Source organism: Ursus arctos, unplaced genomic scaffold, assembly GCF_023065955.2.
Source record: "Ursus arctos isolate Adak ecotype North America unplaced genomic scaffold, UrsArc2.0 scaffold_7, whole genome shotgun sequence".
In the NCBI taxonomy this organism is placed as follows: Eukaryota; Metazoa; Chordata; class Mammalia; order Carnivora; family Ursidae; genus Ursus; species Ursus arctos.
Genome location: NW_026623089.1, coordinates 36,634,047 through 36,656,737, shown reverse-complemented (window position 1 = coordinate 36,656,737; position 22,691 = coordinate 36,634,047). Strand labels below are relative to the sequence as shown.

The following is a 22,691-nucleotide window of genomic DNA, read 5'->3' as shown; positions in this document are numbered from 1 at the left end:
GAGTGTATCTTAATTTAACCATTGCCCTGGTGATAGGTATTATGGTGACTCCAACTTTTCATTACTGTAGTGCTCTAAAGACCATCTTTACTCTTTATTGGATTTTAAGAAGTAGAAATGTTAAGTCAAAGAGTAGCTTTCTAAAAGTTGGTCGATACAGTCAAATTATGCGTCTTATCACCAAACACTTCATTAATTCACAATTCCTTCAACAATATGCCTATTTTCTTGTACCTTCAAAAACACAAAATATTTTTATCTTGTAAATTTTTGCCAAATAGGACAAAAAAAATTTGATCATTTTAATTCACATTTCTCTAAAGCTGCTTATCTTTTTGACTATTTGTACTTGTTTTTTCTGACAACTGTATATTCATATTCCAAACCATTTCTCCACTGGGATTTTTATATTATTTTTTTTAAGATTTATTTATTTATTTTAGAGAGAGTGCGTGCATGGGGGGAGGGGAAGAGAGAGAGTGGGAAAGAGAATCTAAAGCAAACTCCCCGCTAAGCGCAGAACCTGACACAGGGCTTGATCTCACAATCCTCGGCTCACGACCTGAGCTGAAATCAAGAATAGGACATTTAACTGACTGAGCCATCCAGGCACCCCCGGATTTTTATATTATTCTTATGCATCTTTATGAACTCTTTAGATATTCTAAGTATTATTTGTTATAATATGATGGTGGTAATATTCACTCCAAGTCTGGTTCTTTGTATTTTAACACCATGAAGCCTCTGGTCATACAAAAGTTTTTAGTTTTTATGTGTGGTGGGGTTTTTTTTAGTGGCTTCTGAATTTTCTTATTTAGAAAGACAACTATGTTAAATTATAGAAGATATATGTATACATGATTAAATATTTCAAAAAACAAAGCCAAAGTCAAAATTTCACTTCATCATACCAAAAAACACAGTCTTCTCAAAGATAACAACTTTTTGGACTTTATTTTACTAGATCTTTTTGAATACACAGGACATATATGTACAAGTAAAAATAGCTTCATTTTTTAAAATATAAATTAGACCACAATATGTAGATTTTCTGCAACTAGCTTTTTTAACTTGAACAAGGTATCATGTGGATATTTCTATGGCTCTATATAGAGCTCCACCTCACTCTTTTTACTTCCTATGTAGTGTTCTGTAGTAACTATTTCCATATTGATAGACATTAAGGTTCTTCAAATATTTCACTAGTACAAACCATACTACAGTGAATATCCTCACAAGTGAGTTCTCCAGGATAGAGGTACACAGACTATTTTTCTTAAATGTGTGATTTGTTGAATGTCTCTTCTTTGATGGTCAAAAGGAATAAACTACTTCTGCATGATTTACCACACTAACTACATTTGATGGCTCTTTCTTTGTTATGCACTTTCTTGTGTTGTTTAAGGGCTGAACTCTGGGGGAAAGACTTCCCACATACATTACACTCATAAGGCTTTTCTCCAGTATGGATTCTCTGATGTTCAACAAGGCCAGAGCTATGCCTGAAGGATTTCCCACATTTCTTACAGTAATAGGGCTTTTCTCCAGTATGAATTCTCTGATGTCCAATAAGGGTTGAGCTCTTCGTAAAGACTTTCCCACAGTCATTACATTCATAGGGTTTATTTCCACTATGAATTTTCTGATGTCCAGCAAAGGATGAGCTATACCTGAAAGATTTTCCACATTTACTGCAGTGATAGGGTTTCTCTCCTGTATGCATTCTTTGATGACTAACAAGAGTTGAGCTCTTCCTAAAGGTTTTTCCACATTCATTACACCGATATGGTTTTTCACCAGTATGGATTTTCAGATGTTCCAACACAGTTGAGTTATCCCTGAAAGCTTTCCCACATACATTACAATTAAAAGGCTTCTCCCCGCTATGTATTCTCTCATGACGAGTAAGGGCTACATTCTGAGCAAAGGCTTTCCCACAGTCATTACATTTGTAGGGTTTCTGACCAGTATGAATTCTCTGATGACGTAAAAGGATAGAGTTCTTTCCAAAAGCTTTTCCGCATTCATTACATTTATGAGGTTTCTCTCTAGAATGGATTTTCTGATGATTAACAAATGTTGAGTGCTTCTTAAGGAATTTCCCACATTCAATACATCTGTAAGGCTGCTTGCCTGTGTGAATTTTAAGATGATTTAAAAGAGATGAACTGCTCATAAAGGCTATCCCACATTTATTACATTTATGGGGTTTCTCACCAGTATGATTTCTCTGGTGGCTAATAAAGGAGGAATTATATTTGAAGACTTTCCCACATTCCTCACATTTATAATGTGTCTTCTCTGTGGAACTTCTGCCCTCCCAGTCCAGGTCTCTTTCCATCACATCACTTTTTGTTTGCTCTCCCAGATCAGATCCTTCAGAAGCATGTTGCTTTAGGGTGGACATCTTTGTTTCAAACCAGTACTCCTGGACTGAAAAAAATTTTTTTAATTCAAACATTCTCTATGTTGAAATACTGAAAGTGAGAGCCGCACAGGATAAAAATAATGTTCTATTCTACACAACTACGGGTTATGTAAAATTAATTCATCCCACTTGTGATTCTTGCTAAGAAAAGATGGCAAGACTAAAAAGTAAGTAAGAGTCTAAAGAAATGGAAGGAAGTTATATAATAAACATTGTATTTAAAGAATGCAAAGAGCATCTAAGAAGTTGCAAGTTAGGAAGGTAACACAGAAAACACATACCCCTCAAAAATAGATGAGAATGTGAGAATAAACACAAATTCAGAGAGAAAACCAAATATCCCAAAGCAAACCATGATTGCTAGGGCAGATTTCTTTAGGGTGGTACATTTGAGAACATTTTAATGTCTCCAAAAACTTAAGAATAACATTTCTCTGAGATTTTAATAGAGAATCAATACTTAATGTCTCAGAGAAAAAAATAGACAAAATATTTAAGGAACTAAAACAGTTCTCAGGCCAAAAGATTTACTGTAATCTATGTTTTTTAACATATCTTAAAAAGAACATACCAAATTGTGATTTTTTTTTTTTTACAAAGTACACACCTACGACCCAAGAGAAAATAGGTAAGACAATTGACAAGTAGATTCTAAAAAACCAATGGAGCCAAATTTATGATAAAACAATCACTGATCAATTTTTTTCTTATATACACACATACACATTTATATTTACATCTTTTATTATTTATATTTATTAGCTTGGGGAGAGATTCCATACATCAGATACTAGATCTAAGACCTATTTTTTTTTTAGGAAAACTCAAGTTGAAAATGAAGCCTGGTGAGAAACAGCCCAGATCCTTCAAATCACCTTTGATGGGATATACATTTAATGTGTGATGGTTAAACTAGAGAAAATTTTAAGATACTGATTGTAAAGGTAGGTCGAGGCAAATCAGTCATATGAAGAGAAACACAAGCATATGGACACTTGTTCTATGACAAAGGTAGCTTTCAGAGCAGGGAGGAAAAGAAGACTACTCTGGCACTTGTGAGATGGGGGGATGGGAGTGGTTAAACATGAATCCTACCTCTTGCCATGCACAAAAACCAATTTTAAGAAGATGATAAATCTAAAAGTAGAAGACAAACAATAAAACTTCTAGGAGTTAACACAGAAGAATGTTTTCATGAACATGGGGAGAGGAAAGATTTATTAAAAAGGACACAAAAAGCACTGACAAGAAAGGGAAAGATTGATAAACTAGAGACCATTAAAATTAAGAACTTCTATTCATCAAAGGACCATTAATAGTGAAAAGCAAACCACAGAGAGAAGGGTGATACTGCATATGTAATCAACAAAGGGCTCTCTGAATAGATACTTCATAAAAGAGGATATATAATGGCCAATGAACATTTGAAAATGTCCTTAACCTCATTAGATATAAGGGATAAGAATACTAAAACCACAATGAGATTCACAACATGCCCAAAGAATACCTAACTTCAAAAGACTGGCATTATCAAGATAGATAGATACAGAAAGATAGTAGATACAGAAAAATGAGTACTCTCACACACTGATGGTAGAAATATAAATGGCACAAACCTTTCAAAAACTATTTGGCATTATGTACTAAAGTTGAATATATGCATATCCCATAAAATAGAAATTCTACTCCTTAGGTAGATGCCCAAAAGAAATGTATCCACACATGAATCAAAAGATAACCTGTAAGAATGTTCATAGCAGCTCTAACAGTCAAAAGCTGGTAATATCCCAAATATCCATCCACATATATAAGATAAGCAATGGAATAGCCATACAATGACTAAAATACCCCAGCAGTAGTTTTCAAAGCATGGTCCCCAGCCCACCAGCATCAGCATCACCTGGGAACTTGGCAGAAATTTTCAGTTCACACTCCAAACCTACTGAACAAAAAACTCTGAGGGTGGGACCTAGTAATTGTACTTAAAAGCATGCTTTCTGATGCATGTCAAAGTTTTAAGAATCACTGATCCACAGCAAGGACAATGAATTAAAGTGGCCAAATAAACTTTAGTGTTAGTTTAGGGGGGGTGGCGGGAGGATAGCTAATTATTGGGAGCGATCAACATGTGCTGGTTATACAGTACTGGCTTTAAAAATACTAATTTACACTGCGTATATATATTTTTAATCAACCTTTCTATATATGTATTAAATTTTTAAAAGGCTTTAAGAAAGAAAAAGGAAGGGTAGCTTATGAGTCTCTTAATACTTTGATCAGAGAAATCAACACACAAACTACAAAATATCTAATAATCATGAAAAACATATCAGAATCTATTGAATACAACCAAAACACTGCACAAACAAAAGTTTAAAGCTTTAAATACTTATATTACATAAACAAGAATGAAAATCAATGAATTTAAGTAAACGATTAAGAAGATTAGAAAAAGTAAATAAACCTAAGAAAAAAAGGGAAAAGGAATTAAATATTAAAAACAGGGGCGCCTGGGTGGCACAGCGGTTAAGCGTCTGCCTTCGGCTCAGGGCGTGATCCCGGCGTTATGGGATCGAGCCCCACATCAGGCTCCTCTGCTATGAGCCTGCTTCTTCCTCTCCCACTCCCCCTGCTTATGTTCCCTCTCTCTCTCGCTGTCTCTATCTCTGTCAAATAAATAAATAAAATCTTAAAAAAATAAATAAATAAATAAATATTAAAAACAGAAAAGAATAATATATAAATACATCTAAGAGCTCTTAAGCAAAAAGTTAATAAATCTTAAAAAGACAAACAAATAATGTAAGAAATCAGTAGAAGTAACCATAAGTGTAGAGGACATTACAAAAAGAATCACAGGGGTGCCCAGCTGGCTCAGTTGGAAGAACACACAACTCTTGATCTCGGGGTCATGAGTTTGAGTCCCACACTGAGTGTAGGGATTACTTTAAAAAATAAATAAATGAACTTTTTAAACATAAATAAATAAAAATCAAAAAGAATCATAAATGCAGGGCACCTGGGTGGCTTAGTCAGCTAAGTGTCTGCCTTCGGCTCAGGCCGTGATCCCAGGGTTCTGAGCCCCATGCTGGGCTCCCTGCTTATCAGGGAGTCTGCTTCTCCCTCTTCCTCTGCCCCTCTCCCCAGCTTGTTCCCCCCCACATCTCTGTCTCACATAAAATTTAAAAAAAAACAAAGAATCATAAAGGCTACTTTGTTCAAAACTATATAGATAAATTTGAGAACTTGAACTACTGGATATTTTTAGGAAATTGCAAATTACCAAAACTATTTTGAGACACAGCAAAAATCTACTTGGCGGGGCGCCTGGGTGGCACAGCGGTTAAGCGTCTGCCTTCGGCTCAGGGCGTGATCCCGGCATTATGGGATCGAGCCCCACATCAGGCTCCTCTGCTACGAGCCTGCTTCTTCCTCTCCCACTCCCCCTGCTTGTGTTCCCTCTCTCACTGGCTGTCTCTATCTCTGTCAAATAAATAAATAAAATCTTTAAAAAAAAAAAATCTACTTGGACAAGTTACTATAAAAGAGAGAGCATCATCAAATAACTATCCCCCAATTCCTCTCCCCTGCTCCCTGCCATCAAAAATACGTAAAAACAACAAAAAAAAAAAAACAAAAAAAAGGGGGGGGCCAAACTTTCAGGGAACCAGCTATCATGTGAAATAAACTATACCAGAGGATGAAAACAGGAAAGGTCCAAAAAAAATTTTTAAGAGGCTCTAAAAACTGAAATCAAAACCTAATGAAAATGGCCTGACAAAAAAGAAAAATGTAAATAAACTTTCTATAAATATCAGTGCAAAAACTTACATGAAAGATTAGCAAACAGAATCATCTATTGGCATATTTAAAAAATAACGTAATCATGTCATAACCAATTCTATTAAGAATGCAAAGTCATTAAGATAACTGAAGATAAAATTTACCATATTAACAGATCAAAAGGGAAAAGAAAGATATCATCTCCACACAGGCTGAAAAGGCATTTGATAAAATTCAATGCCTATGCTTATTTTTTTTTTTTTTAAGATTTTATTTATTATTTATGTGACAGAGAGACAGCCAGCGAGAGAGGGAACACAGCAGGGGGAGTGGGAGAGGAAGAAGCAGGCTCCCAGCAGAGGAGCCTGATGTGGGATTCAATCCCGGGACGCCAGGATCACGCCCTGAGCCGAAGGCAGACACTTTAATGACTGCGCTACCCAGGCGCCCCCCCCATGCTTATTTTTAAAAAAATAATTTCTTAATGAAAGAAGTGAATTAAATACTTCCTTTACTTATATAATAACATTTACGTATCACAACCCAATAACCAGCTAAATGGGAGAATCCTAGACACAATCCCATTAAAGACACAAAAAGACAACCATATCCATCATTACCATGATTGTTGACACTTCAAAAAAAGTCAATATAAAACAAACTTTAAAAAAATCCATACTCAACTACACTCCTGATAAGAGAAATGCAAACTAAAAGTACAATAAAATAAAAGTTTTTAACTATCAGATGGGCAATTATCAAAAAGTATAAAACACGACTGACAAGGTATGATCAGATTGGCACTCATATGTTATCAATAGGAGTATAAATGTATAGATACTAGTATTATCCACTAAATTTAAAAATATACTTACCCTTTCGCCTATAAATTCTTGTTCCAAAATTTATCCTACAGCTTTACTTGTACTTGGGAGAATTGATGTTATCAATTATCACTGCATCATCATTCATAGTTACTACGTCCAATAGGGAACTGATTACATAAGTTACAGTATAGCCATAAGATGGAACACTATACAGCCATTAAAAAATAAAATAGCACTCTAAATGATGTAGCTATGTGAAATGATTTCCAAGGTATGACAAAAGCAAGACACAGAATAGTGTACTACCACGTACTTAAAAAAAAAAAGGAATCCATGTATATTCTAGGAAAGCATACATTATATCTGGAAATTTCTGCAAGAAATTTATACAAAGATGCCTCTGGGGAGAGGAGCTGGATGATTAATAAAGCTATGTGAAGAAGGCTGCATACCATTTGAACCATCTGAATTTTACACCGTATGCATTTCTAAAAACCAATAAAGTAGGGGCGCCTGGGTGGCACAGCGGTTAAGCGCCTGCCTTCGGCTCAGGGCGTGATCCCGGCGTTACGGGATCGAGCCCCACATCAGGCTCCTCCACTATGAGCCTGCTTCTTCCTCTCCCACTCCCCCTGCTTGTGTTCCCTCTCTCGCTGGCTATCTCTGTTAAATAAATAAATAAAATCTTTAAAAAAAAAAAACCAATAAAGTAGAATATGCAAAAAAGGAGGGGAAGTGTGAAACATGGAATAGTTGTGGAATCTTTGTATAGAGATTTATTAGTCTTCCAAATGGATGAAAAAATATCAAAGGAAACACTGCTGGCTTCTACAACATCTAAATTCTAAATATCTTATATCAAAAAATACCAAAATTAAAACAGAAAGAACAAAGAATAAGGACGACTGAGTTACTACTGTTACCCTATAAAGAATCTACACAGGGGCGTCTGGGTGGCTCAGTTAAGCATCTGCCTTGGGCTCAGGTCATGATCTCAGGGTCCTGGGATCAGCCCGAAGTCAGGCTTCCTGCTCAGCGGAGAGTCTGCTTCTCCCTCTTCCTCTGCCCTTCCCCGCTGCTCATGCATGCTCTCTCTCTCTCCCTCTCTCTCTAATGAATAAATAAAATCTTTCTGATAAAAAGAATCTACACAAAAATTTAGGGGAAAAAAGTTAACTTAGTAAGAACAAAAGGAATTACTGAAAAGCATTAAAAAACAAAACAAAACCAAAAACCTAGGTTAAACAAATTATGCATCCTTGGTATCTTCCATGAAATACAGTTATAAAAGTTTCCCTGAGGATGATATAGGCAAAATGACAGAGTTTTTTAAAAAAAGGAATATTGGCAGAATATTTTAGGTGCGAGAAACATCCGTGTTTAAAGATTCTGAAATGAATATGACACGAAGAAAGTGATACAGAAATTAATGCGAAGTATCTGTAAAAAAAAAAAAAAAATGAGAGTCAAGAGCAAAGGATAACAGAGAAGAGAAATTTAAAAAGACCACAAGAGGGGCGCCTGGGTGGCGCAGTCGTTAAAGCGTCTGCCTTCGACTCAGGGCGTGATCCTGGCAATCCGGGATCGAGTCCCACATCAGGCTCTTCCGCTGTGAGCCTGCTTCTTCCTCTCCCACTCCCCCTGCTGTGTTCCCTCTCTCGCTGGCTGTCTCTCTGTCACATAAATAAATAAAATCTTTAAAAAAATAAAAAATAAAAAAAAAAATAAAAAATAAAAAAAATAAAAAGACCACAAGAAAAGGGAAGAAAAAAATGCTTCCCCATCAGTTTGTTTGCCAAAAAATAGTAATTATCTATAGTTAGGAAACTATGCTTACACTTGGGAATCTGCCACTGCCACTTATATGATTAGAGATAATGGATATTAAAACTAGAAAGGGATATATAGTCATTTATTAAGCTAACCATGACAGAATTTGAAAAGAATTGAGAATGGATAGAAGACAGAAACAAAGTATAGCCTGACAAGTGCCTGAAAATGGGGAGGGAAAAAAACACATAAAGAGATTAAGGATTTCAAAGTGAGAGGTCACGGACCTGAGGCCCTGAGAAGGTAGTAGCTCTCCATAGGAATGAAGAGAAAAACGGCAAGTCATTTGACACGACAATGACATTAAAAAGAGGAAACTGGTGTCAAGTGCCCTAGCCCTGCTGCCCAGACATGGGTCCCCTAAGATGAGCCTTCTGACCAAGAACCCCTAGTCACCATTCAGTGTGATCAGCTGCTGCTTGAAATGGTTCCCATCTCACTCACCGGAACAAGTATCTGATGGAATCTGTTGTACTTCCATCCATGGCTCTGCCCCTTGCTCCAACTGGGTGATTAGTTTGGGTTTGGAAGAGAGAAGTCCTGTTTGTAGAGAAAGAAAAGGAATGTGACTGTGGTGATGAGCAAAAGCAGTTATTCCAGCCCTCAGTCTCAGGGAAGTCTCCATGTCAGGGAGGCGTAGAGGTGCTATCAGGATGTCCAAATCATGTAGTTATAGACACATACATGGAAAAATTTAGAGAACTGGGCTAGACTGCACACAAAGCTGCCATCTTAAACTCTGTATGACTCTGACTTTCTGAGGAACAGAATGAGCATTAACTCCAGCCTCTAAGTCCATGCTAAAAACAAACAAACAAAACATCCCATTTAAGATTTTTTTAAATGCCCTGTATACCCTGTGAAAACCAACAGTTGCCCAGGAAATCAATTTTGAGTTAAAAAGACATCCTTATAGGGCACCTAGGTGGCTCAGTTGGTTAAGCATCTGCCTTTGGCTCAGGTCATGATCCTGGGGTCCTGGGATCAAGCCCTGCATAGGGCTCTCTGCTCAGTGGGGAGTCCACTTCTCCCTCTCCCTCTGCCCCTCCCCTCTGCTCACGTACACTCTCATGTTTTCTCTCTTAAATAAATAAAATCTTTATTAAAAAAAAAAAGACATCCTTACCCACGGACACCAGATTCCCATAGTTTTCCAGCATCACATCCCTGTACAGGGCCTGCTGAGTGGCATCCAGGTGTTTCCATTCAAACTGGGTAAAGGACACAGCTACATCCCCAAATGTCAGTGATCCCTGCAAAATCAAACCCAATTTTGCTCATCCAGGAACTGTTTACACCCTTGAGCCTGAAGTAGAGAACCAGGAAGTCCTCACTGGAAAAGGATAGCAACACATTCAACGCCAGCTTCTGATATTTCAGATTGTTTATGCAGAGGGAAGTGGAACACAGTTAATGAAAGGATCAAGGGGGAAAGTAGATGACAGGCTCAGAAACAGACTTGCTACACAGGAACAAAAAAATCAAAAGATAAGCTGGAAAATCCAGCCAGGGATAAAGGGAGGTTGTGGCCCTTCATCTGAACCACACTGCCCTCCTCATGCTCTTCCAACATACCTATCATGCTCCCTCCTCTGGGCCTGCCATTTGCTCACCCCTCACTTTGTAGGTCTTTGCTTAAATGTCACTTCATCAGAAAGTTCTCTTTTCCCATCCTCTCCCACCCTCTATCCCATGACCCACTTCACTTTCTTCACAGGATTTCTCACTTTCTGGCAGGATTAGATATATAGTTGGCATCACCTATAATGTGAGCTCTGGGAGATTAGGGACCACTTGGGTCACTGCTGTCTCACCAGCCTAAAATACTGCCTGGCACATTTCGGAAGTGTTCAAGGATCTGTCGATCAACAAATGAACTGAAACTCCAAAAAGACATGCAAAGTGATACTGGCTTTATCCTAGAATTTACTGGGAAATAATATATGTCAATTGCCTCTCATAGCAATAGCAATTTAATATGTATCAGGTGTAGCGCTAAGCCCCATGATATACATCACCTCTGAATTTCTACCACGACTATTCATAAAGGAAATCTATTTTATAGCTAAGGATAGTAAGGCTCAGAGAGTTGAAAGAACTTGTTCAAAGTCACCGGGCTGGTTGACTACAGTATAAAAAGGAGCTATAAAAAATGGTAATGAGACTATGGAGCAAATTGGAAGAAATGGCTATGACATATTAAAAGGAAAAAAAAATGGGTAAACCTAAAAAATACACATGCAAAACTGTTTCAAATGAAATAATTTGACTTGTTAGTGTGATAGGAATAGAGGTAACCTTTAATTTTTTAAATATTCTGTTACTCTTAATTTGTATAATATTCAAATACGTATTACTTCCTGTCAAAATGCTAATTACTTCCTGTCAACTTCTCAAAATCCTTCAAAACCCAGTTTTCTCTAGGATAAAGGCAAACTCCAGCCTGGCATTCTAGACCCCAAATGTTTCCAAATTTCTCTGGGACCAGTTTGTTCCTGGTTCAGATGTAATGGCTCCATTCATGTTGTAGCCTTCCCCTAGGCACCCCATCCTCCGCAATTATGCAAGCTTCATTTAATCTTCAGGAAGAATTAAAGATTACCACCAGCCCCACCACCACCACCCACCCTTTAGATTCCTCTGACCCCTGAACATCAAAAGCACTACCATCACTGTGTCATGTAGTATCATTCACTAACACTTCGTCCTCTGTAGTTACATGATAAATAAGTCTGTTTTTCATCTTCTGTGAGTGGGCAACCCCTTTGAGGCAACAGCTATACTTTACCTACAAAGTATTCTTCAGCTTCTAGCGCTCTAGAAAGCATGGGTACAAAAATCTATTTAGTGAACCACTCTGTAATGGGTAGAGAGGAAATGAAGGGACAACAGTGGGGGAGAGGGTCCTTTCTCTGCAAAGCTGCACCAATCCAGGATTGACTCAGGCAACCTAATTTGGTCCATACACAGGGCAGAGCATCTTCCAGGCAAGAAGCATAAACACAACTTCACTTTGAAACGGTGGTGACTTCTCAGGAAAAGTTGAAACCAAACTTGCCTGGATTTGGGCTCTTGGTAGTCTTGGGGCCATCTGCCTCCTGAACTGTGCTCCCGGGCAAGGGCAAAGAATCCTGAATAAGCCAATCTGGGAAAGAAGAAAGGAAATATGAGGAAGTCCCTCCATGTCCTAAACTAGCTAGAACTTGCTCTCTGCAAGCTGGACAAGACAGTCCGCCACCCTCCCTACTCCCCACTACGGTGGGTGGACACGTGAAGGTGATTAAGGTCTGGGCCGGCTGCCTGGAGTCCGGCCCGGCAGCAAGCTCCAGGCCAAGCTCTAACTGTGAGTCAGTCAGGCACCTTTGCCAACACGGGTGGAAAGTCTCGTCGGTCACTCAATGTCTGGGCCCCAGCAAAAGCCTTTAAACTTTGTCAGGCGCCAAATTCGGGCGGTCACTCAACAGGGCACCACTCCTCGGGGTGGGGCCTCGTCCCCTCCTCAGCCGGCTCCTTCCAAGGCCGGCCCCCTGGGGAAAAAGCGGGCGCACCAGGTCTCAGTGCCCCAGCCCGGCGGCGGCGTTCCAGGACCCGGCTGGGCGGGCTGGGCTGAGAGGCTGAGCGCTCGGAGAAACTGCGACCACCCACGGCGGTACTAGCTACCTAGACCCGCGAGGGGCAGGAGCCGCGCTCTACTCACGCGGAGAGCAGGGCCGGAAACGGAAGCGACCATAGGGGCCTCTGGGAAGTGTAGTCTGGGACGCAGTCCAGGGTCTCAGGATCTCCATCCTATGCCTTAGCGGGCATCACCTGCGGAGCACTGAAAAGCAATGGGGCCTTGGTCGCTCCAGAGATGCTGGATCAATGCTCTGGGTAGGCCTGGCATCGGGATTTTTTAAAGCTCCCACGTGATTCTAATTCTAATCCAAGACTGGCACCCAATGCTAGAAACATGCAAATCTGTGAGACATATCTTATCTTACTTTGGGACAGCTCTTCAGGATTGATTCGTTCACTTATTTGTTTCCAAGTAATCCCATTTTGATTTTAAGCAAAGAAAAAGCATGTTAGAAAAGGAGAGTACCCAAAACACTAAAAATTTCCTATTTGCTGACAAAGAAGATGAAACAAGATTGAATCCATCTTTTAAAAATGTGTTATTTTCTAGGGGGAAAAAAATCCTACTTATAAGCTCCAGGAATTGGACAGCTTAGGAAGGAAAATGTATCTCTTTTGTTCAATTAGGACTTTTTATTTGGAAGACTATTTCTCAGAACAGGGCATTTATTCACCAAATTAACAGTGATTAACCAGTGTCCTGCTAAATGCCATCCACTATTCTAGATGTTAAGGACAGAGCACTTGACAGGGACTCCCTCCTTAACCAAACTTCTGAATCCTCTTCTACAAGACCTTGTCTTTGGCCTAATGAGCCCAATTTTAGTGAAGAATCCTACTAAGCCAGTTCATCAAGAACCTGGGAGCCTGGGTGGCTCAGTCAGTTAAGCGGTTAAGCGTCTGCCTTCGAATCAGGTCATGATCCCAGGGTCCTGGGATGGAGCCCAAAGTCAGGCTCCCTCCCTCCCCTCACCCATACTCACTCACTCTCTATCTCAAATAAATAAAGTCTTTAAAAAAAAAAAAAAAAAAAGAATTCCCCCAACCTTGGAATCCAATCAAGCTCCTCTTCCTCCCATCCTTGATTTTTAACCAAATTCCATTCTGCCCTCCCCCCATCTTGATACCTAACTAATTTCTTCATACTCATTTTCCATTGACTCCCTCACCCTGTCAGTTGGCTATAAGTCCCCACTTGTCCCTGTTGTATTGGGAGTTAAGTTCACGCTTTCTTCCATAGCGCAATGCAATAAAGTCTTGAATAAAGTTTTCTTTGCAAGTTTCAAAAGGTGTCAGTATAATTTCTCTTTAACGCAGTGAACAAAACAAATCATGTCTGTCCCCTCAAAGATTTTACATTCAAACGGACATCTGGAAAAGAGAGATTCAACAAAATCAGGGTAAAGAGGACAGAAGAGGATTCTTATTAAATATAGAGCTGTAAGGACTGACCCCTTTGATAAGAGATCATATGTGCAGAAGTCTTTAGGAAGTGAGGTAACAAAAAGGAGTGTATCTGTGGGAAGTTAGTTTCAGGCAGATAAAACAGCAGATGCAAAGCCCCTACAGAGTGTGCTTGGTTTATTTGAGGAACAGCAAAAGGTCAATGTGGTTAGAACACTAAAGATAGGTAAAGTCTAGATCATGTTTGTGATGATTAATTTTAAGTGTCAACTTGATTGGGCTAAGGGAGGCCCAAACAGCTGGTAAAACATTAATTCTGAGTGTGTCTGTGACAGTGTTTCCAGAAAGATTACCATTTGAATCAGTAGACTGAGTAAAGAAGATCTACCTTTACCAATATGGGCAGGCATCATCCAATCCATTGAGAGACCAGTTTAACAAAAATGTAGAGGAAGGATGAATTCTCTCTCTCTCTTTCTTCTTGAGCTGAGACATCCATCTTCTCTTGTCCTCAGACATTGGAGCTTCTGATTCTTAGGCCTTCAGATTCTGGGACTTCCTCCAGCACACCACCCCTCCCTTCTCAGGCCTTCACCCGTTGGCTCCCCTGGTTCTCAGGCCTTCTGATACAGACTGAATTATACCACCAACTTTCCTGGTTCTCCAGCTTGCAGACGGCAGATCACGGGACTTCTCAGCCTCTATAACCAAATGAGCCAACTAATTAATTAATTACACATATACTATCAATCTGTTTCTTTGGAAGACCCTGACTAATACAATATTGGTCCATTTAGTCCACTGCAAGAACACTGGCTCTTACTTTGAATGAGATAAGAAGCCATCAGAATGTGGGGAACTGGAATCCTCATTCATTGTTGGTAGGATGATAAAATGTTGTGTCTACTTTGGAAAACAGTTTGGCAGTTCCACAAAACTTTAAACATGGGAGTTACCATATCACTCAGTGATACCATTCCCAGATACCTACCAAAGAGAAATAAAAATATACATCTACACAAAAATTTGTACACAAGTGTCCATAGCAGTGTTATTCATAAGAGTCAAAAGTGGGAAAGGCACAAATGTCCATAAACTGGCAAATGGATAAAAAAAGTATGGTATATCCAAACAGTGGAATATTTGGCAATAAAAGGAATAAAGTATTGATATATGCTACATAATTGATAAACTTTGAAAACACTAAGTAAAAAAAAATATAGTCACAAAATACAATAAGATTCCATTTAAACGAAATGTCCAAAAAAGAAAACTTCAGAGAGACAGAAAATACATTAAAGGTTGCCAGTGGTTGGAGCAAAGGAGGGATGTGGATTGACTGTTAATGGGTGTGAAGTGATGGGGGATGATGAAATATTTAAAATAGATAATTATATTCATTTCCTAGGGCTATCATAACAAAGTACCACAAACTTAAGCAACAGAAATTAATTTTCTCAGTCTGGAGGCTAGAAGTTCATTATCAAGTGAGGCTGGTTCCTTCTGAGACTTTGGGTAGAATCCCTCCTTGACTCTCCCTAGCTTCCTGTGGCTGCTATCAAACCAATTTCTTAGCTTGAATTCTCCTGTGTGTCTCTGTCTTCATATGGTATTTCCTCTTACAAGGACAGCTAAATATATTGGATTCAAGCCCACCCTAATGACCTCATCTTAACTTGGTTATATCTACAACAACCCTATTTCCAAATAAGGTTACATTCTGGAGTACTGGGCATAAGGACCTCAAGTATGAAGGGTGGGGGGAGGACACAATTCGACCCATAACATTTAGTTTTGTGTTTTATGCTTTGTTCCTTAATGTTTTGCCTTTAATACTCTCTAATTCATTTTTAATAAGGTTCACATCTTATAGGAGAAAGGATCTAAATTTGTCTTAAATGATTGGCTAATCTTTCCAGCACCATTCATTGAAAAGTCTATTCTTTCCTCCAGTAAATGAAATGCCATTATTATCTTATGCCACACTATACTGTCTCCCAAACAAAAGTTGAGAGATTTCTTAACCTGTGCTGTTTTTCAGAAGCACAGGGCTCAGTATACAATGTTGTGTTAGTTTCAGGTGTACAATATAGTGATTCAACAAGTCTATACATTATGCTATGCTCACAAGTGTAGCTACCATCTTTCACCATACAACTATTATAATACCACTGACTATATTCTCTGTGCCGTACCTTTTATACTCGTGACTTACTGACAAAACACTGTGAAAAAAATCAGTTTCTAAAACAGCCTGTATAGTATAATCCCATGTAGTATCTCACATAATAATGAGGTAATGCCAGAAACATGCTCAGCAAGGGCCTACTGCAAAGTATGACTCACCTTATTCCAAGTCCCACGCTACATCTGCTACTTGAATTATCTCATTTAATACTTAAAGCAACCCTATAAGGTAGGTACAATTACTATTCTCACTAGCAAAAACTTTTTGTTATAGAAATTTCAAAATATGCACAACACAGAATAATATAACTAGACTCCATGTATCCATAACCCAGGTTCATAAATATCAAGATTATACCTGTTGTATTTTATCTGTCAATCCCCCTCCCCTCTAACTGAACTATTTAATTTATAAATAATCAGGCATATATCTTACCTAAGGGCAGTTTATTTTATTTTTTACATTGTACTATTGCCACACTTAAAAAAATTAATAATAATTTGAGAGGCTGAATATGCAAATGGACAATGGCAAGACCATATATAAGAACAATCTGTAGGATCTAGCCCAGGAAACCAACCCACAATCTACAATAACTAGCCCAGGAAGCCAGCCTGCTTGTAGACTGACTTGTAAGAAATCAAAACATCATCTCTAGCCATCAGCCCAGGCAGCCAAACTATTAATTACCCCCGAACAGTCAGACCTTAATAACTGACAGTATCCCTAAGGTTTGTCCCCACTTCCAATTTAGGATCAATCAGAGAATGCCAAATATACTCCCCTAACCATCATACAGGACGCCCTCTTCTACTAGCTACCTCCAGTTGCCCCTCAACAACAGCCTGCAATCAGAGCATACCCAAAGCCTTCCCTTTTTTCCACTCTGAAGCTTTACCACTCCACTGCCTTTGGGTCTCTGCCAAAATGCAAGTGATGGTAGCTGACTACCTTGCCATAACATGCTTTGAATAAATAGCCTTTGCTTATTCTCATTTAGTCTTCATTTTTTCCATAAATTCTTTTATATCTAATATCCAGTCAAATTTGAATACCTCTAAGTGTCCCATAGATTTATTTTATACCTAATTTGTTTGACTCAAAGAGGAACCCTTCAATCAGGCCTGGGCCCTTATGACATGATGGTAGTAGTCTTTGAAGTTTCTTGCTCTCTGGCAGACAAGTTGTCTCAAGCTTACACTATGCTTTGCCACAAACCAGCCACTTCTCCAAAGAGCCCTGGCTTTTTCAGCCTCCCGCAGGATCTACCTACAAACTGGAGCTCATGAAGGAGCCTGTGGAACCTTAGCCCAGTTTCAATGGTGTTCTCAGATTCCTGCTGATGAGTCCACTCAGAGTGGAGTTCTCTTCTTTGGGGACTAAGTTATGTGATGGCAGTCTCTGTGTTCTAGGTTCCAGGACTCTTACTATCTTGGAAAAGCTGCTGAAGCCCCATGGTGCTTTGACCCCACCTCTTCTGGGAATTGTGGGGGTACCCTGACTTTGGTTTTGTTGAAGATACTGTCCAGTGGGATGTTTCTCCTGCTATCCTAGTGACTCAGTCCATTTTTATGAGTGACTGGGAGAAATTCAAAAACTCTGCTGCTCCTGTTTCTCCCTCTCCCTCTATCTCTCCCCCTACTTGTGCTCGTGCGTATGCGCACACACTCTCTCTCTCTCTCTCATAAAGAAAATCTTGTTTTTTACAGAAAGGAAAAGAAAAAGCATTCCATAAAAGCCAACAACTACTCATGATAACAAAACTCAGCAAACTATGAATAGAAAGGAAATTCCTCAAATTGATAAAGACCTAAAGTAACACCAAACTTGATGTTAAAATCAAATGCCTTCTAAGACAGTAACAAACAAGGATGTCTGCTCTCACCATCTTATGCATTGTAGTGCTCGAAATTCTAGCTAGTGCAATACATCAGAAAAAAAATTGGAAATAAAGAAGGAAAATGATCTCTATAGATGACAAAATTCTCTATGTGAACAATATCCAAAAAAAAACATTTAAAAAAGAAAACCCTCCAATAACCATTAAGTTCAGCAAGATCACTGGGTCCAAGAGCAACATAAAAATTAATCAATTTTCTATATGCTAAACAATAAACTGTGAAAACTGAAATTAAAAACACAATATCATTTATGATCTTTCCAAGAAAATTAAATACTTAAGTATAAACTTAACAAAAGATGTACAGAATCTACATCCTGAAAATCACAAAATTCAGTTATGTAAGATACTGCCCTTAGAAGAAACTAGGTGAAGGATACAGGGACCTCCTTGTGCATTTTTTCCAACTTCCTGTGAATCTATAATTTTTTCAAAATAAAATGTTTTAGAAATATATGAACTGAAAAAAATTGGGGAATAATAATGTATTCTCTCACAGACAATAATGGGTGAGAGTTTAAGCACATGCTGTATATGAATATGGTTGTGTGGGAACATGCTGTGAAGCGGTACAGATTGTATTTATGTATATATAGTTTGTGTGAATGAGTACAGGGTATATGTTTGCAGCCAGGTTGATCATTGTCGGCATCCCCAGGTCCCAGCATCACCGTGGGAGGAAATTGTCCAGGGATCATTCTCCAGGGATTCTAAACTGTGCAGGACACAATGTGAATATCTTTGTCCCCATAACAACCCCTGCTGAGGCCCCTCAACTCATCCCTACAAACACCTCCTGACATTTTCTAAGTACAATGCACCACATTTCAGTGATAATTATCTTCAACCATATAGAACCCTGGAAAGTTCCTGAAACAGTTTAACCCCCTTTGCCTTCCTGGGGGCTTCCTTGAAAAGGGCTGTGGTTACTGGGTTCCTTTCATAAATGAGAAAACCAAGTCTTGAAGGGGTTAAATTACATGGAAACAGAGATTAATTATAAACGGAGTCAACTGTGGAAAACATGTGCTTTGGAATATTAAAAAAAAAAAAATCTGGATTTGAATCCATACTTTACCCGATTGGAAAACATGAGACCCTGAATATGTTTCTCAAAACTTCTAAAATGTAAAAGCTGTAAAATGGGGTCACACTACCTACCCTCTCAGTAAAGTGTATGGAAAAATTACATAAGATAAAGCTATGGTATTTGGCATATTTTTATGCTAATTATTTGCATAATTTGTTAAAAGACCTAGACAGAACCAGGATTTTCGCTGGTATCTGAGCAGACTGCCATTCCTGTCATTCCTCTTCCTCACTACATCAAGAACATGTTCTTCCAAGTGGGCCTTTTCCTGTTCCAAGCAATCAGAGGAATCTGAGAAGAGCTGCTGCCCTGTTAGTCAGGATGTAAGTCTCTGGTCTGTCCCCATATCTTTTGTTAACCATCTGACCCTATCTCCCTCCCTCGAACTTTAGACTAGACTCCTAGATGGTCCCATCCACCCCAACCCTACCACAGGGGCAGATTTTTAGAGGAAAAAAAGCACTGCCCTGACAAGAGGCAATATCTTGGCTTAGCACAGTTCGCCAGTAACAAGTTGAGTGACTTCAGGAAAATTCCATTTTGTCTTAGTTTTCTACATATATAAAATGGTGATAGTGCTGGAAAGATAAGGTTCTTGGTTGCACATTATAAAAGTCAAAATAATCCTGGTGACATATAGTCTTAGGTTCTTGGAAAGTGGGAATCAGAGCCATAAATGATACATTTCAATGCTCTGATTGGTTTTTATATGAATGCACAAGATATGGTTTACATACTCCAATCAGCATTGCCTCCAACTGCAGGCCTTTCTCAGATGGCTGCCATGTTCTTTACAGGATTAGAGATCAGCTTTTGCTGTTGAAGCAATATTCGAGAACCTCTGGGATGGACAGAAAAAAAGTTCAGCACTTTGGCAGGTGATTGCAGAAACCCTGTGGGCAGCAGATTCACTGGCTAGCATCTACAGAAAGGGTCCATCTAAAATCCATTTTGATAACTGCAAGTTGACTACATAATATAAACTCTTTGAAATTTGTTGACATTTTACCATTTTTAATAGGATTTTTGTGACTTTTTCATGTTTAAAAAAACAGTTATTTTCTGCTCTGGGGGTCTACTATTCCATATTTACCTACTAAATCAAGCTTCACTGTGTTTTTCTGATTTTCTATATCCCAAGAAGATTTTTGCTGACTTGATTTTTTTCTGTAAGAGGTGTGTCAAAATACCCAAGTTCAATAGTAATTTGTCAATTTCTCCTATTCCAAAAGTTTCTGATTTTGAACATAGGATATTTTAATCTAATGCTGACTTTTCCAATGGATTGGTGGGGGGAAACACCTAACTGCAGTGGATTCAAGAGAATGGGAATTGGAAACATCTCTTAAAGACTATTTTTTAAGGAGTTTTGCAAAAAAGAGGATCAGAGAAATAGGGTAGTAGCTTGAGAGAAATGGGATGAAGGACAAAGGGATATTTTATAGAAGATATTACAGCATATTCATTAGTATGTTGATGATTCAGTATGGAATAAAAACTGATAATACAGAAAAGAGAGGGGAATGCCCTCATGTGTGAGAAAGGGGATACAATTCAGGGTGCAAATGGAGAGCTTTCTTAAATAGGAACTGAGGCTGTTCATTCAGAATGGAAAGTAGAGCATATAGATTCCAGGGGAGAAGGTGGGCAGATGAACTTGTAGGACAGTATAGTTCTCTTTTCTCATAGAAAGCAAAGTCATCAGCTGTGAGTGAAATGCGAGGAGTTGTCAGAGGCTTAAAGAGCGAGTAGAAGTTGTGAAACTGTTAAGAGAATGGAAGGACTAAGCAAATATAGTAGGATAGCTGAGCAGCATTAAGTGCCCACTTGAACTTAGTGGTCATAAACTGAAAATGAGACCAATCATCATGGCCATGTGTTTTTCTCAGGCCACATCTACTACACAAGTGCAAGCACAGAACAGGCAGAGAACTGGATTCAACCAGGTTTGGTGTTTTATGGGGAGAATATAACCAAGTGAGACATGGGCAAGAGAGCTGATGGCATATGCAAAGGACTAACCATAGTGATGAGCCATGGCCTCTAAACTGGATGAGGAGGTAACTGAGAACATCAGAGAGTGAGAGTCAGAGCAACAGTGACAGAATCAATGGATCAGAGAATAGGGAGATACTCTGTGTTCCCCAGACAAAAGGTAGGAAAACAACTCAGAGGAGGAGCCTCTCCAAACATGGTAGGTCACCCAAATGTGTCCCTGTCCTAATGTGAAGAAACTGAAAGTTACCTTATACAGCAAAAGGGATTTTGTGAATGTGATTAAAGATCATGATGTAGGGAAATTATCCTGGATTATCCAGGTGGGCCTGATGTAAGGCCTCACATCAGGCCATAGAAGAACACAAGAAGAGTCAGTGCAAGAGAAGATTACGTGATGACAGAAGCAGAGACTGGAGTCAAGCATTTTGAAGAAGGAAGTAGAAGCCACAGCCAAGAAATAGAGGCTATCAAATGTACTTTGAAAAAGACAAGGAAACAAATCCTCCTCTAAGCCTCCAGAAGGAAGCAGCTGTGCTGATACCTTGATTTCAGCCCAGTGAAATTGATTTCAGACTTCTGACCTCCACAACTGTAGGAAATTAAATGTGTTTGTTGTTTGCCACTAGGTTTGTGGTAATTTATTACAGCAGCAACTGGAAGCTAATACACTAATGAAGGGGGAAGATACATAGGAAAGGTCCAGGCAACAGTTAACTTCCAGAATAAATCTGAAGGGAAGGTACTAGGGAGAGTTGGGAGTGGTCCTGTGCCCCTCAGGGAGGGCTGAAGGTAATGAAGGTGCAGCCTGGGAGAATTTGGTGCCCTCCCCTTGAAGGCTGTAACAATTAAAAGGGTCTCAAGAAGGCAGGGTTTGTTTCTCTGGTAAATTTATGATACACAGTTAAGTACTATCGAATTTTTAAAAGCAAACTATAGGCCCATATATATGGCATGACCCATTGCTGTTTAAAAAGTATACGTGTGTGCATAAACAGTTGTCTGTGTACATTTAGGAAAGAGTTCTGAATGTCGCGAGACCGATCACCTCATCTCAGTATCTTCGCTCCAATAACCCCTATCTAAAGCTGCAAAGCATATCCCAACACACACCCACACACCAGCACCCCTTAATCCCCCAACTCAGGTCTACTTTTTCCGTAACACATTATCACTTTATAACACACTATACCATTTATCTATAAGTATTGCTTGTTTGTCTCACTAAAGTTAAATATCCACAGCGATTTTTAAGTTCCTGGAACATAGTAGGCCCTCATGTTTACCAAATGCATGAACTTTGGACCCGAGATGGTGGTGATGCCGAGTAGCATATACCGTTTCAGAATATTTTTAAAGGTAATGATAAAATTACAGGTGATATTTAGGTTCCTTTCACGCCAGTAGCACTTCAGCAAAATTAAAACCCTTTAATGGGTATTCCTAAAATAATTCTTAGGCGTTTGTAACAAAACAAAAAAGACAAAAACCAAAAAAAAAAAAAAAAGGTAAGGGAACTTAAACGAATTAGTCTCTAACCTCAAAGAACTGCGAACAACACGCAGACGCCAGAGCCAGGAACCCGCCCTCAGCGCCACGGTCCGCGAAGCTCGGACTCGCGCCGGAAGCGA

General features: G+C 39.0%; 1 protein-coding gene across 6 annotated transcripts; it reads right to left on the bottom strand.

Annotated features, from left to right (window-relative positions):
• Positions 1-928: 928 nt before the first annotated feature.
• ZNF485 (zinc finger protein 485) lies at positions 929-22,686 on the bottom strand. 6 transcript variants are annotated; one of them, XM_026481608.4, is made up of 7 exons: positions 22,600-22,686; positions 14,276-14,588; positions 12,566-12,685; positions 11,927-12,013; positions 9,995-10,121; positions 9,313-9,408; positions 929-2,433 (listed from the first exon to the last, which is right to left on the bottom strand). In XM_026481608.4, the coding sequence occupies exons 3-7, from the start codon at positions 12,596-12,598 to the stop codon at positions 1,352-1,354; spliced, it is 1,425 nt and encodes a 474-aa protein (XP_026337393.1). In that variant the 5' UTR covers positions 12,599-12,685; positions 14,276-14,588; positions 22,600-22,686; the 3' UTR covers positions 929-1,351. The 6 variants fall into 6 exon arrangements, with proteins under 6 accessions (XP_026337393.1, XP_048074844.1, XP_026337394.1 ...); XM_048218887.2 differs by having other exon boundaries at positions 14,282-14,588; XM_026481609.4 differs by lacking the exon at positions 12,566-12,685.
• Between the last annotated feature and the right edge of the window lie 5 nt (positions 22,687-22,691).

What these genes read in the sequence shown, in the direction of transcription:
- ZNF485 (XM_026481608.4), bottom strand. Translation starts at nt 12,598, where the DNA reads ATGGTCGCTTCCGTTTCCGGCCCTGCTCTCCGC. An exon ending in TTTCCGGCCCTGCTCTCCGC is followed by an intron (nt 12,014 to 12,565) that starts GTGAGTAGAGCG and finishes CTTCTTTCCCAG; the next exon opens with ATTGGCTTATTCAGGATTCT. An exon ending in TGGGAATCTGGTGTCCGTGG is followed by an intron (nt 9,409 to 9,994) that starts GTAAGGATGTCT and finishes CTCTACAAACAG; the next exon opens with GACTTCTCTCTTCCAAACCC.